The sequence below is a fragment of the Saimiri boliviensis genome, chromosome 9 (assembly GCF_048565385.1).
Source record: "Saimiri boliviensis isolate mSaiBol1 chromosome 9, mSaiBol1.pri, whole genome shotgun sequence".
Classification (NCBI taxonomy): domain Eukaryota; kingdom Metazoa; phylum Chordata; class Mammalia; order Primates; family Cebidae; genus Saimiri; species Saimiri boliviensis.
The window spans coordinates 64338176-64352095 of record NC_133457.1 but is presented as its reverse complement, the minus strand read 5'-3'; the positions used below and the strand labels follow the sequence as shown (position 1 = coordinate 64352095).

At 57.1% G+C, this 13920-nt stretch overlaps 1 protein-coding gene across 2 annotated transcripts; it reads left to right on the top strand.

Moving 5' to 3' along the window:
• The first annotated feature begins 399 nt into the window (after window positions 1-399).
• Window positions 400-12240, top strand: CSRNP1 (cysteine and serine rich nuclear protein 1). Of its 2 annotated transcripts, none has more exons than XM_039461956.2 (5): window positions 400-583; window positions 7523-7766; window positions 8902-9161; window positions 9658-9972; window positions 10069-12240. In XM_039461956.2, the coding sequence occupies exons 2-5, from the start codon at window positions 7562-7564 to the stop codon at window positions 11059-11061; spliced, it is 1773 nt and encodes a 590-aa protein (XP_039317890.1). In that variant the 5' UTR covers window positions 400-583; window positions 7523-7561; the 3' UTR covers window positions 11062-12240. The 2 variants fall into 2 exon arrangements, with proteins under 2 accessions (XP_039317890.1, XP_074262158.1); XM_074406057.1 differs by lacking the exon at window positions 400-583 and adding an exon at window positions 5693-7273.
• Window positions 12241-13920: the final 1680 nt, after the last annotated feature.

Sequence of the window (13920 nt, the reverse complement as noted above, 5' to 3'; positions counted from 1 at the left end):
CTCCAGGCTCCGGCTGCGGGCTCCGCGCTCCGGGCTCCGCGCTCCAGGCTCCGGGCTCCGGGCTCCGGGCTCCGGGTTCCGCGCTCCGCGCTCCGGGCTCCGCGCTCCGGCTCCGCGCTCCAGGCTCCAGGCTCCAGGCTCCAGGCTCCAGGCTCCAGGCTCCGGCTGCGGGCTCCGCGCTCCGGGCTCTAGGCTCCAGGCTCCGGGCTCCGGGCTCCGGGCTCCGCGCTCCAGGTTCCAGGCTCCAGGCTCCGGCTCCGACTCAGCGCTCCGGCTCCGGGCTCCGCGCTCCGGGCGGGGGAGGAGGCGGTGCCTCCGGGGCGGGGCTGCGGGCGGCCTGGCGAGAGGCCCGGTGTGCGTCAGCGCCTGAGCCCCGGAGTTTTCCACTGACGAGGAGGGCGGAGCGGCGTGCGGGGCCGGGCGCAGCCAGTCTCCAGTCTCCCGCCGCCTCTGCCGGACGCGCGTCGCGAGGGGCTGCGGGACTGCCGGCTGCCGGGCCGAGCGCACAGAGTCGCGGCGCAGGGGGCGTCCCCGGCCGGGGCGCAGGTGGCGCCAGTGTCCTCCGCGAGCGTCCGGATCGCAGGTGAGCGCCGAGGGCCTGGGGCCCGGCCGGCCGGGACTCCGGGGAGGGGGCGTTCAGCGCGAGCGGCGCTGCCGCTCCGGCCCCTGCGGTTCGCTCCCCGGCACCCTGGGCGGGAGCGGCCCGACCCGGCCCTGACTGCGCGCCGCGGCCGGAATCGGGGGCCGGGGGCCGGGGGCCGGGGCAGGGGCAGGGGCAGGGGGAGTCGCGGGTTTTGTGCTCCCCTCCCCCGCCCGCCGCCGGCACCCCGAGAGAAGTCGCGGCGCCCCGAGCTCGCGAGTGGGGACAGAGCCGGGCGTGCGCGGCAGCGGCGAGGCGACGGGGGCGTGCGCCCGCGGGCGAGTTTCCTTTTGACCCAGTTGCCTGAGAACTTTTCAGAAGTTCCTCGCGTGGCCGGAGCAGGTGACATTTGTCGCCTTCCTCCTTGGGCTCCCCCCTCGGGGACGCGGCGGGAGCTGCGGCGTGTGCCGGGCGCCCCCGGCCGGTGGGGGTCGGGGAGGGCGTGGAGGGATGAGCGGGACGGAGGCCGGTGAGTCACGGACCTCGGGAGCAGGAGGGGGATGGGGGAGGGATTGTGTCGTAGGCTCACCTGTTTGTCAGTCGCCGTCACTCTCGGAGGCCACCACTGTGAGTCACGGGCCCAGCTACACCGGCCACCCGCGGGCACACGTAGACTCTCTCCCACGCACTTCTTCCGCGGCACGTACTTCTTCCCCTTCCTCAGTTTCTCCTCCCCGGGGCCCATTCACAGGCACACGCTGTGGAGATGCCCACACCACAGCCACAGTCACACACTTAGCCACTCCCTCGCCCGGCACAATCACACGCAGTCGTAGCCCACACTCCTGACACCAGAGGGTCCCTCTCCTCCTCCCGCTGCCCACCCAGCACTTCCCCCCAGAAGTCTCAAGCCTTTTGGAGAGTAACTCATCAGCTCCCGCACCCCTGGCAGCCCTGCCGTCTTCCCGATCCACACCCCCATCTGCCTTCCTCCTCTGCCCTTGACCTGTCATCTCACCTGGCTCCCGCTGCGCCTCCAGCCGTCACACCCCCTCCACTCCCGGTGCCTAGGCACGTTTTTAAAATGCAAAGCCGGCATTGTCACTCCCTACTTAAGCCCTCTGTGGCTTGACGTGCCCTCGGGCTAAAGCCTGCCCTGGAGCCTAGTCTCAGCCCCCTCGAGGCCGCCCCTCCTCCCATCACCAGTTTGCTCCAGTTCCTTACCCACGCCAAGCCCCTGTGTGGAACACTCTCCCTACTGTCCTTCCTCGTAGAGACCTACCTTCACCCCAGCTGTACCCTGCCCCACCCTTCAGACCCTCCATCCCAGCACCCTACTCTGCTTGTCCTCCCCGCTCAACTCAGAGCTTCAGGAAGGCCCCAGCGGTGTAAGTTTTGCTCCCTGCATACGCGATTTCCTGCCACCGTGCGTGGTACGGATGTGAGCCTAGTGAATTTGTTGAATTAATGAATGAGAGAGGGAAGAAGCTCCCCTTAGGTGGAGGAAGCAGTCATTGTCAGGTGCAGTTCCCCTTCTGCAGGAACAAGTGCCTCGTGTAGCCAGCAAGCATTTGGCACCTTTCCTGTGCCAGGTCCTGGAGGCCAGAGCTGAGGAACTGTCCCTCCCCCAGCTCTCCTTCAGAGGGATGCTTGGGGGAGGAGGTGCCAAGGCTGTCTGTCTTCCCTCTCTGGGCCACCCAGGCTGGTTTTTCAGTGGGGGCTAGAGGTGCTGGGAGGTGCCCTCCCCTTCTCCCAGGAAGTTGTTCCTGAGGGCCAGGGGTCACGTGACCCCAAGCGTTTTGGGGGGACTGGCCAAGGCCTGGGGCCCTGAGGTTAAAGGGCACATTCTTCAGATTCCTGAAGGGGGTGGAGGCAGCTAAAGGTGCCCCCTCCCTAAGACTGGCTTGGGCAGAGGCCTGGGGCACTGGTGAGACTGCCGAGGTGGACAGAGGACTTGCTGTGACTTTTCCGAGCCCCACCCCCACCTCTCAAAAACAGCCCTTGGTTGCTTGGTGCCCAGGGGTGATGTGGCCTTTCCTGGATTCGAACGGTGTGACCTGAGCGTGTAGATAATTGTGGCCAGCAGAGTGGGGGGTTGTCAGTGCCTGTGTGTGGTGGCAGGAGGGCTGCCCAATTCTCAGGGCTGAGATCCCAAAAGAAGCCTGGCTCTCTTTGATTCAGGGCCTGTCTCTGGGGTTCCTCTGTGGTGTGGTATTTCTGTCTGAGCCAGCTCCTGGGAGCTGCTTTTCCTTCCTTTGGGACCCTAGGAGGGGCCGAGCTCAGCCTGGGAACAGCGCCACGGTCAGGATCGTGATTCCTGGGTAGCTGCTGAGGGCCCCTCCCCCACCCTCTGACTCACTGTCTGACACTTTTCTTAGATTCTCACTATCTTTCATTCCCCCTTCTGACTTGGCCTCTCCCGGGTCTCTGGCTCAGTCTTTTTGTCTCATCTCCTGCCTCTTCGTCTTAGCCTCTGGATTCCCAGGTGGGACAGAGGAACATGAGAACCAGGGGAACTTTTTCCCTTCTCTCTGTCCAGAGGAGAATCAGGGAGGAGGTAATTTCTGTTTCATTCCAGCTCTGCAGATTTGCGAGACATTGTTCATCATTAGAACCTGCAGCATGACCATAGCCTCTCTGTGTCTCTGTGTCACTGCCTGTAGAATTGGAGGTCATCACTCCTCACCTTAGGTTCTCTTTCTGTAGACATCCCTGAGGCAGAGCTGCAGTGTGGCTGAGCCTACTTTCCTGACATCTCTCTCCATCTGTCTCCTCTTGGGGCACAGGGAGCCTCCTGGGATTGCCTACGTTGGCACCTGCCTGCAGCCAGAGCTTCCCTCTCCTGCCCTCAGAGCCACCCCTTTTGAGCACCATTCTTGCTTGCACCCTCTGGCACAGCTGAGAGATAGACATGTGACTCACCTCCTCCCCCCCTTAAATTAACCATGACAGGAGCAGGAGAAGGTCACACTGACCACTTGCCCTCAGCAACCTCATGTGCGTAGGATTGCCTGTGCAGTCGGGTCCATACCCGATATGCAGGGCTGGTCTGCCTACCTCTGATATTATCAGGTGCCCTCTCTATGTCAGACGCTGTCCTGGGCATGGGCACAGTGGCAGCCAGAGATGCCCTCAGCGTGAGGTGGATGAGCAATGAGACCCTTGCAGGCTGGTCAGATAAGCTCTGTGATGGGGATATAGCAGGGCTTTTGAAAGCTGCTGTAATAGGAAGTCTGTAGACTGGGTGGCTTACACAAAAGATGTTCACACCTTGGGAGGTTGCGAAGTTCAAGATCAAGGCTCCAGTCAGCCTGATGAGGGTCCTGTTCTCAGCTTGCAGATGGATACCTTCTTGCTGGGTCTGAGCTCACATGTTGGAGAGGGAGATCATCTCTTTTGTGTCACTTGTTATAATGGCGCTAATAGGTGTTATTCATGACACCTTATTATTTTATTTGGAGGTGGGGCCTTTGATTACTTCCCAAAGACCCCACCTCCCAATACCATGACACTGGGGATTCAGTCTCCACATAAGCATTTTGGTAGGATACAGATACTCAGTCCACAGCAGGAGCGCAGAGATGCAGGGGGAAGGAGTGGGGGATTCAGGAGGCTCCCTGAGAGATGACTTTCTGAAGGGGAGTGAGGCTGGGTTGTGCAGAGGCCAGGAGGTGAGTGGGGACGTGGCTGGCCGTTAGGGGAACTGCAGGTTCAACCGGAGTGTAGAGAGCAGCATCGAGGGAGGGAAGCCAGTGGCCGGGTCAGCTTCAGCTTCTTGAACTCTGGACTTGATCCTAAGGTCAGGCTTCCCTAAGGGGAGCTGCAGAGTGGTTCTAGGCGTGGGAGTGGCAGGTACATGTGTGGTTTAAGAAGGTCATTCTGGCCGGGCGCGGTGGCTCAAGCCTGTAATCCCAGCACTTTGGGAGGCCGAGACGGGTGGATCACAAGGTCAAGAGATCGAGACCATCCTGGTCAACATGGTGAAACCCCGTCTCTACTAAAAATACAAAAAATTAGCTGGGCATGGTGGCGCGTGCCTGTAGTCCCAGCTACTCAGGAGGCTGAGGCAGGAGAATTGCCTGAACCCAGGAGGTGGAGGTTGCAGTGAGCCGAGATCGCGCCATTGCACTCCAGCCTGGGTAACGAGAGCGAAACTCAGTCTCAAAAAAAAGAAAAGAAGGTCATTCTGGCTGCAGGATCAAGAACAGCCGGGGAAAGAGGGCAGGGGCAGAGGGACATGGGGTAGCAGCTGTGGGGACAGAGACATGTTAAGGTTAGTCAACTTTTTAGATTGACAGTAACCTAAATAAAATACATAAAGTATGTAAATCTTCTGTGTATATAAAATGAAGTTTTGCAATTTTAGGCATCCATGTAACCACCATGCAGATCAACATGGAACTTTTACAGGTCCCCCAGCCCCTCTTACCCCCCACCCCAGAAAATTTCCCTCATGACTCTCTCCAGGGTGTCCCCTTCCCTCCCCTGGGGAACCACTGCTCTGACTTAAATCATCACGGATTAGTGAACGTTTGCACGTATTTCGTGTCTGGCTTCTTTCACTCCATGATGTCTGTGAGATCATCTGTGTCGTGTGCATCCAGGAGCTGGAGCGCAGTTTTTTTTTTTGTTTGTTTTTTGTTTTTTTTCTTCACAGTGTGGAATAACACATTCACTGAGCACTTATCACTAATCTAAGAACACGTGACATGTATCGATTCCTCTAAACTTCTCAACCCTGTGAGGTCTTAAGACAAAGAATTGGGGAGGCACAGAGAGGTTGAGGAACTTGCCCAAGATTACCCAGCCAATTAATAGTGGAGCCAGGGTTCAAACGCAGGCACTCTGGTTCTGGAGCCGAGGTTCTTAACCCTGTGCCAGGTGGCCTCCACGATACCTACTGGGTCCCTTCCTGGCTTTGTGTGGATCAAATGGATTTGTGCGAACTCCCAGGCACGGGTGCCTGGGTGTAGACGGAGGGAGATAGAGGAAGGAGTTGAGGATGACTGCAGGTTTCTGGCTTGAGTGACTGGGTGGGTGGCGGGGCTGTTACTAAGATAGGGAACACAGGAAGAGGAACAGATGGCATGGGGGGTGGGGAACAGAGACAAGGGGTTCGATTTGGGGCCTGCAGAATTGTATGTTTCTAGGGGACGGCTGGGTGGAGATACCAAGTGTGCAGTGGGTCCTGGGGGTCTCAGGCTGGATGTGTGCGAAGGAGGCATTCAGGACCCTGTAGATGGCATCTGGAACTTGGGAAAGGATGGGGTCTCTTGGCAGGATGCGATGAGGACAGGATGTGTGGGTGTCGCTTGTCCATATGTGTGTTTCCGTGTGGTCTGTGCATGTGTGTACGTGTGTGTATGCCTGACTCTGGGACATGAATCCCCCACCTCCTGGGAGAGCCTGCGGGTCAGCTGGGAGCTGGGTTGTTTTTGTTTGTGGTTTGACCCTTGGAGGGGGGTGCCAAGCCTGAGAAACTACCCACAGAGAAGCCCCCGGAAACATCTGTGAGTCTTCTTCCCCCAGGCCCAGGGTGGGGGATTGGCCAGGGAGGGAGATTTTCTTGCTTCTCTCAGGCCTGCCTAGGGGAGGCTGCCCCTGGGGTAAACATCAAGTTAGTAAAGGTGACAGCAAACCCTACAGGATTTGGGGACTTTCGAAGGTAGCTGGGAGGAGGGGGAAGGAGTGTTTGGAAAGGACACCTGAGTAGAGGAGACCCAGGCAGCCTTCTGGTTGGCTTTTCCTGTTCTCTCTCATTTCCTGTGATGGCAGTGGGGGAAGGGTTCCCCAGCGCTGGGGCCTTGCCCTCAGATCAGTTTCCTTTCCCTTTCCCCCCTGCTGACCTCCCCAGAGGCACAGCTGGAGCAGCAGAGACAAGGTAGCTGTACTCAGCCTTTGGGATTGAGTCCTCTGGGGTTTGCCAAGCCTTGGGAAGGGCCATTATTTGTTGAAGCATTCCATGGAAGGAACCCCAAATCATTTATACTTGGATAAGGCCAGCTGGCTGTGGAAGTCTCTGGTTCTACTTCTGCTGAGGGCCGAGACTCTCATACGGGAGACAGTGTTATGTCGTGGAGTGCTCCATTTCACGAAGCCACAGACGGGAGACACTTTGGACATGAGGATTGAATGAGTTGTTAAAGAGACATCCTGAGTGACTGTGGTCACACAGGTCTGGAGTCAGGAGACTTCTTGACGGGGGAGCGGGGGTTTCTAAGGGAAAGTCTGAGAAGCTCCCACACCAGGAGGGCAGAGGCTCAGAAACGTACTCCATCTAGGAATGGAGGCCAGCGTCAAAGCCAGCCTGTTCCCCAGAGTGCCTGGCTAGCCTGGAGCAAGGGCCTGCAGCCCTGCCTGTGTGCAGGGTGGCGTGTCTGTGTGGGTGTGCTAGAGGAGGAGGAGGAGGAAGCAGAGCCAGCATACCGGGGCTGTGCGGGCTGTGTGGGCTGTGGGGCTGTGGGGCGTCCAGACACACACACAGGCACACAGATGCAAGCTGTGTGAATCACCCAGCCTGTGAGTCAACCCCCAGGATTCCTGTCGGGGAATGAGTGAGGCCAAGGCTGAGGTCTGCCAGTCCATCTGCTGATCTGTCTGCCTCCTGCCCCTGCTGGTGTGGACGCATGTGTGTGTGTGTGCTGTAGGAGGTGGTGGGGAAGGTGCCTGGTGCCTGGGAAGGTTTGGGCAGAGGTGGGAGTTTGAAACGCCAGGTCATGGATTTGCACATTAGTTTGGAGGGAGGGAGGTTCTGTGTCTTGTGCAGAGATTCTCCTGGAGACTGTGTCCCCCGCCACACACGGAGCTCCACAGAGAGGGCTGGAGGGCAGAGGCCAGGGTCTGGGATGCCTTGGAGGGCAAGTGGGAGGGATGAGGATCCTGGCTGGGAGCCCACCTGCTGCTGCCTGCCTGCCACTTAGAGTCTTCTCATTCCCATTCCAGGCTGTCTGTCCCCGGCTACAGAGCGCCCGGTGCACCACCATGACTGGGCTGTTGAAGAGGAAATTTGACCAGCTGGATGAGGACAACTCCTCGGTCTCCTCCTCCTCCTCTTCCTCTGGGTGCCAATCTCGCTCCTGCTCTCCAAGCTCTTCTGTCTCCCGTGCCTGGGACTCAGAGGAGGAAGGTCCCTGGGATCACATGCCCCTGCCTGACCATGACTTCTGTGGCCCCAGAAGTTCTACCCGTGAGTCCTCCCTCCCCCGGGAACCCCCTCACCTACCTTCCTTCCTGAAAGATGAAATTTAGAGGTCCCTGACAAAATGCCTTTGGCCTCTGCAGGCCTCTGGGGGTAGCTCTCGTGAGCTGTGATATAGTGGTTACTCAGTGCCCACTGTCCAGTGGCATCTGAGCCCAGCTAATTCACCTTTGACCTTGGGAGTAATGACATCCAGGATGCAGCTCGCAGAGTGCCCGTGGCGCCTTCCTGCTCCAGCCCCTCCCTTCTGTTCCAGTTTCGTTTCTCCAATGAGCACCCTACCCCCCTCCTACAAAGGGAACTGCTGGAGTTCCCCGCCCCATGCTTCTGGGCCACGGAGGCCTGTCAGGCAGTCCCTCTCCTGTCAAAATGCTGCCCGCTTTTGCCTGGACAAAGTGAAAAGGGGTTTTTCCTGGTTATTTTCAAGCTTGTGTAATTGTGATTCCAGACTGACAAAGATAGCCCTAGAGCAGTGTTTCTGGATTTTATTTTTCATGATTGCTCCCCAGGAAGTCTATTTAGACACTTTCTCCTAATTCCCACCCCCGTAAAATTTTAATACAGTAGATGTGCTGTTTACCTTTTTATGTAGTGTGTGTATATCTGTGTGTTACACATAAAAATAATGTAATTTTTAGCACATAGAATCTAACAGTACAAACAGAAAACCTTTTGGAAGGAAATTCCCTCTGGTAGCTGGGTACAAAATTAATATAGTAAGTTGAAATATAAGGAATTTCCAATATTTGACCATTATATGGTTATTTGTTATGGTCCAATGTAGTGAAAATACCATTACATGGTTTGCTAATCAGTAAACACTAACTTGAAAAGGGAAAGACTTTTTACACCTGTTGCAAAATACAGAAATTCTACAAATCGAGAAAAGGCAATAGAAAACTGTACGCAGGACCTACCCCTGGCTAACAAGCGTAGGAAACATGCGTAACCTTATAACTACGGTCACTGGGCCTGGTAAATAACAGTAAGCCGGTGCTGACATGGTGTGGCGCTGGAGGCGGGCGGAGCCAGGGCGCGGGAGGGCTGTCTGGCCTGTTCTTCCTGGAGGTTTGTTATGCCTCAGCGAAAACTAATCCCCACCCCGTCCTCGCCTGCTTTGCAGCCCTGTCTATCCTGAAGCGGGCTCGCCGGGAGCGCCCAGGCCGGGTAGCCTTTGATGGGATCACCGTCTTCTACTTCCCCCGTTGCCAGGGCTTCACCAGTGTGCCCAGCCGTGGCGGCTGCACTCTGGGCATGGCCCCTCGCCACAGTGCCTGCCGCCGCTTCTCTTTGGCTGAGTTTGCACAGGAGCAAGCCCGAGCCCGGCGCGAGAAACTCCGCCAGCGCTTGAAAGAGGAGAAGTTGGAGATGCTGCAGTGGAAGGTAGAGAGAGCCCTCTCTGTGTCCCACGTCCCGAGGCAGCTCCTGGACTCCTAACCTTGAGGGGTGGGTGTACCAGGGGTGGGTGCTGACTTGCTCATTATGTATATGGGGAAACAGGCCCTTGGGCGGAGTGATTGGTTCCATTGGCATCTGTCGCCTGGGTTGTCTGCAGAGGAGGCACATACAGGCTCGTGTCTGTTTGCCGCAGAGGCTGGGGGCATGATGCCTGCATCTGAACTTTTTGGAGAGGAGGGTGTGGAGTTGATACGGATTGTGGGGTGCGTACCTGACTGGTTAGGGAAGGGAGTCTATTGATGATCTAGGGAATGCCATGAGTAGGGTGTCTCTTTTCAAATGCCCTGAGGACAGTATTCTTGGCTATCCTGTTCACCGTCTACACACAGCGCCCATCGCAGATTCAGCACTAGCAGTGGGAGGGTAAGCACTTGGGGCGGCTTGTGTGTGCCGCTCACACCCCTCTCTCCTGTGGATGCAGCTTTCGGCCGCTGGGACACCCAAAACAGAGGCAGGGCTGCCGCCTCCGGTGGATGCCATCGATGATGCCTCTGTGGAGGAGGACTTGGCAGCTGCTGTGGCAGGTGGCCGGTTGGAAGAAGTGAGCTTCCTACAGCCATACCCAGCCCGGCGACGTCAAGCTCTGCTGAGGGCTTCAGGCGTGCGAAGGATCGATCGGGAAGAGAAGCGGGAGCTGCTGGCACTGCGCCAATCCCGGGAGGATTGTGGCTGTCACTGTGACAGGGTCTGCGACCCTGAGACCTGCAGCTGCAGCTTGGCAGGCATCAAGTGCCAGGTGTGGTGGCTGGCCCGGGCTGGGATGGGGAACCTGAGCCTGGGAACGTGTTCGCACTCCACGGAATCCTCACTTGTCCCTTTACTTTCTCTGCAGATGGACCACACCGCGTTCCCCTGTGGCTGCTGCAAGGAGGGCTGTGAGAACCCTGTGGGCCGTGTGGAGTTTAATCAGGCTAGAGTTCAGACCCATTTCATCCACACACTCACCCGCCTGCAGTTAGAGCAGGAGGCTGAGAGCTTTAGGGAGCTGGAGGCCTCTGCTCAGGGCAGCCCACCCAGCCCTGGTGAGCAGGCCCTGGTCCCCACTTTCTCACTGGCCAAGCCCATAATGAGCAGCGAGCTGGGAGACAACAGCTGCAGCAGCGACATGACTGATTCCTCCACGGCATCGTCGTCAGCATCGGGCGGTAGTGAGGCCCCTGACTGCCCCACCCACCCAGGCCTGCCTGGCTCCGGCTTCCAGCCTGGCGTGGATGATGACAGCCTGGCACGGATCCTGAGTTTCAGTGACTCTGACCTCGGCGGGGAGGAGGAGGAGGAGGAGGAAGAAGGGAGTGTGGGGAACCTGGACAACCTCAGCTGCTTCCATCCAGCTGACATCTTTGGTACTAGTGACCCTGGTGGCCTGGCCAGCTGGACCCATAGCTATTCTGGCTGTAGCTTCACATCAGGCATCCTGGATGAAAATGCCAACCTGGATGCCAGCTGCTTCCTAAATGGTGGCCTTGAAGGGTCAAGAGAAGGCGGCCTTCCTGGCACCTCAGTGCCACCCGGCATGGATGCTGGCCAGAGCAGCTCAGTGGATCTCAGCTTGTCTTCCTGTGACTCCTTTGAGTTACTCCAGGCTCTGCCAGATTATAGTCTGGGGCCTCACTACACATCACAGAAGGTGTCTGGCGGCCTGGACAACATTGAGGCACCTCACTTCCCCCTGGCTGGCCCCTGTCCACCTGGGGATGTCAGCACTTGCTTCCTGGAGTCCCTCATGGGCCTCTCCGAGCCAGCCGCCGAAGCCCTAGATCCCTTTATCGACAGCCAGTTTGAGGACGCTGTCCCGGCGTCTCTGATGGAGGCTGTGCCGGTGTGAGGACCAGGACGCCTTTTCCCAGCCCCAAAGCCCTGTTGCTGCTTTCTTGTCATCGTGGGGCTCCCCAGACTCTGTGTAACGGTCTCCCACTGGCCGGCTCACCCACAGGTGCCATGCGCACACTCCTGGTTTTCATACAACTCTCTGGATTTATTTATTTGTTTTAACTTTTCTGTGCTGAAGAGAGGATTGGAGGGGGGGGTACCTCTTTGAGCTGCTGGGCCCCCCACACCCACAGCTTGCTCTTCCATCTCCATAACGTGTACCTGGAAGAGGAGAAAGTGTGGCTCCCTGGAGCTTGGTCTTTGTATGATGTTCCTTAACCCAAAGACCGTGAGACAGGGCTGAAATCAGGTGGCTTCTGCCGCCCTCAGCCCCAGACCCATGGGTGGCTAAGTCCTCAGGACTGTGAAGACTGTAATTTATTTCCGTAACTTATTTGGCGATTGAGGAGGCTTTGGTTGCTCCTCTCTGGCGGGTGGGCAGTGCCGGGGGTGGGGTGGGCACAGGCCCTCAGGAGCCCCTTTTGCCTTGTAGTCCTATACCCTGCCTTGCCCAGGCTTTAGTGTAGACTAGGTGTGGATTTGAGCTCCATGAGCTGCATCTGCTGCCTGGCTCCTGGATGGCTCTGTAGGCAGGGGCTGGCCAAGGACATCATCTGGGCAGGGGGAGGGGCTGGGCTGACCAGCTGTGACCAAAACTCCCTTCTGCCCCACCCTGCCCTCTCCACTTCCTGCCCTCTGTTCCATCTTTCCCCTCCCCAAAGGCCACAGCCTTTCTCCAGGCCCAGGGATGTAGGAGGGGGAAGGAGGAAACAGGAGGCCCAGAGAGGGCAAGGGGCCTACCTCGGGCACGAACCATGCCCCAGCCTATTATCTCAGGGCTTTCTGGGCACTGCACTTCAGCCTGGCCCACCTGCCCATGCCCGGAGGCCAGTTGGCGAGGGGTGGCTCCTGAGGGCTTTTATACCGTTTGTTTGCTAATGTTTAATTTTGCATCATAATTTCTACATTGTCCCCAAGTGTCAGAACTATAATTTATTCCATTTCTCTGTGTCTGTGCCAAGAAACGCAGGCTCTGGGCCTGCCCCCTTGCCCAGGAGGCCTTGCCAGCCTGTGTGCTTGTGGGAACACCTTGTACCTGAGCTTACAGGTACCAATAAAGCAGCTTTATTTTTAACAGTGTGGTCTGTATTTGTGGGGTGGGAAGCAGGGCAATGGGGATGGAAGGGAGACAGGCCCTGCAGGGCCCCGTGGACACAGGCTGAGTTGGGGGGTTAGGAGTCGGCACACGCAGCACATTGGGCCTCTTTCCAGGCAAGCCAGTCAAGTTGGAGGCAGGAAGCCAGTTGAGAGGCTGGCCAGGCAGATCCAGCAGTTTTTCCTTTGGGTTAACCGGTTCTTCTCCAGTGGTGACCTGGGCGGGGAGGAGTAGCAGCAGGGTCTTCTGACATGGGGCTATCTGCTGGGGATGGGTGAGGGCACCCTCCCGCCTATACACACTGAGCCGAGGCCTTGTCATGAGGTTGAATCCACCAACCTAAGTGGAGGCAGGGCAAGGGGATATGCCTGGTCAAGGCCTGATGATGGCCTTACTTAGCAGCTGTGGTCCCTGGGGACTTAAGCAGGGGACAGCTGCACAACCTCATCCCTCTGCACCAGCCAGACCTGTCTGACCTGTCCCTGGCAGCTCAGCTGGGCTGCAGGCCAGAGGAGTAGGCCACACCCTGCTCTGGGGAGGCCTAGTCTGGGGGCCTAAGAAAGGTTGACCTCCTCCTTAGGAATGATAGTGATTTGTACAAGAGCTGGAAGGAGGAACCACCAGAGGAGAACTGATTTGGGTCTCCTTGCTCTATTTCTCTGCCTTGGTCTGTACTGGGCTCACTTATCTCTTTGGCTTAACTGGTAAGAGCACAGCGCCAGAATGCTGGGTTTGAATCTCAGATTTTCTACTACCTGGTGAGGTGATTTATGCAAATTACTCCCTCTGTGCCCGGGTGTCCTCAATACTGCATGGAAATAGTAACACTGCTCGCCTCATAAGCTTGTTTAGTTCATATTTACAAAGCACTTAGAAGTGCCTAGAACATGCAAGTCCTGTGTACATGTTTGCAATTTCCATCAGTTCTCACGTTTCTGCCATTCTTTTTCTATATGTTTAAGCCTTCCTTTTTTGCCTCCTGTCCTGTCACCCTTTAGGTATCTGTCTCTTGCCTCTGGACATGCATGGACATGGCCACATGGCCATATCAGTGCCATTAGAGACTCATGGTTTGGAGTCTGGCCTATGGTGGGGCAGTATGTCCCTGTAACCAGCTTAGCTAGGAGTAACTAGGCCTTAGGCTTCTCAGGGTGGAGTATGCTGGTACATTGAGTTGACCTGTCTCTTCTTCACTGGTGCCTGGAGAGCCTTTTGTAGAGATTACTTCAGCATGCACAATCTAAAACCTGGGTTCCTCCAAGGGCAGTCAGGGTCGCTCTGACTGCCCTGGCAGTCTGGATGGCAGCCCTCAGCTCCAGCAGACTGGCAGGAAGCCCCAGCAGGGTTCCACCCCAGAGACTCAGACCATGGCTGGACTGAGGCCTGCCTACTCTCATCTAGGGCCACAGGGTTCTTAGTTTTGTTTCTTGGTTTTTAGATAAAGGAAGACAATCTAGGTTTTACAACAAAAACATGATCAATGCACAATCCCTTTCCAGCATCTTTCTCCATATAGATAGACCTGCCTCTCAGCAAACCTGTCCCAACAAAACGGGGTTATAAAGCAGAGCACAGAAAAGGAGACTGGGTTCTCCCACAGGAAGGAGGGGATCCCCAGCGTATTCCAAAAAACCATGTTTGTGATCCGCGTGTGTTATA

Bases quoted from the DNA above. Each gene is read 5' to 3' on its own strand.
- CSRNP1 (XM_039461956.2), top strand. From the start codon at position 7,562: ATGACTGGGCTGTTGAAGAGGAAATTTGACCAGCTGGATGAGGACAAC. The intron at 7,767-8,901 runs GTGAGTCCTCCC...CCTGCTTTGCAG, and splicing joins TGGCCCCAGAAGTTCTACCC to CCCTGTCTATCCTGAAGCGG. The intron at 9,973-10,068 runs GTGTGGTGGCTG...CTTTCTCTGCAG, and splicing joins TGGCAGGCATCAAGTGCCAG to ATGGACCACACCGCGTTCCC.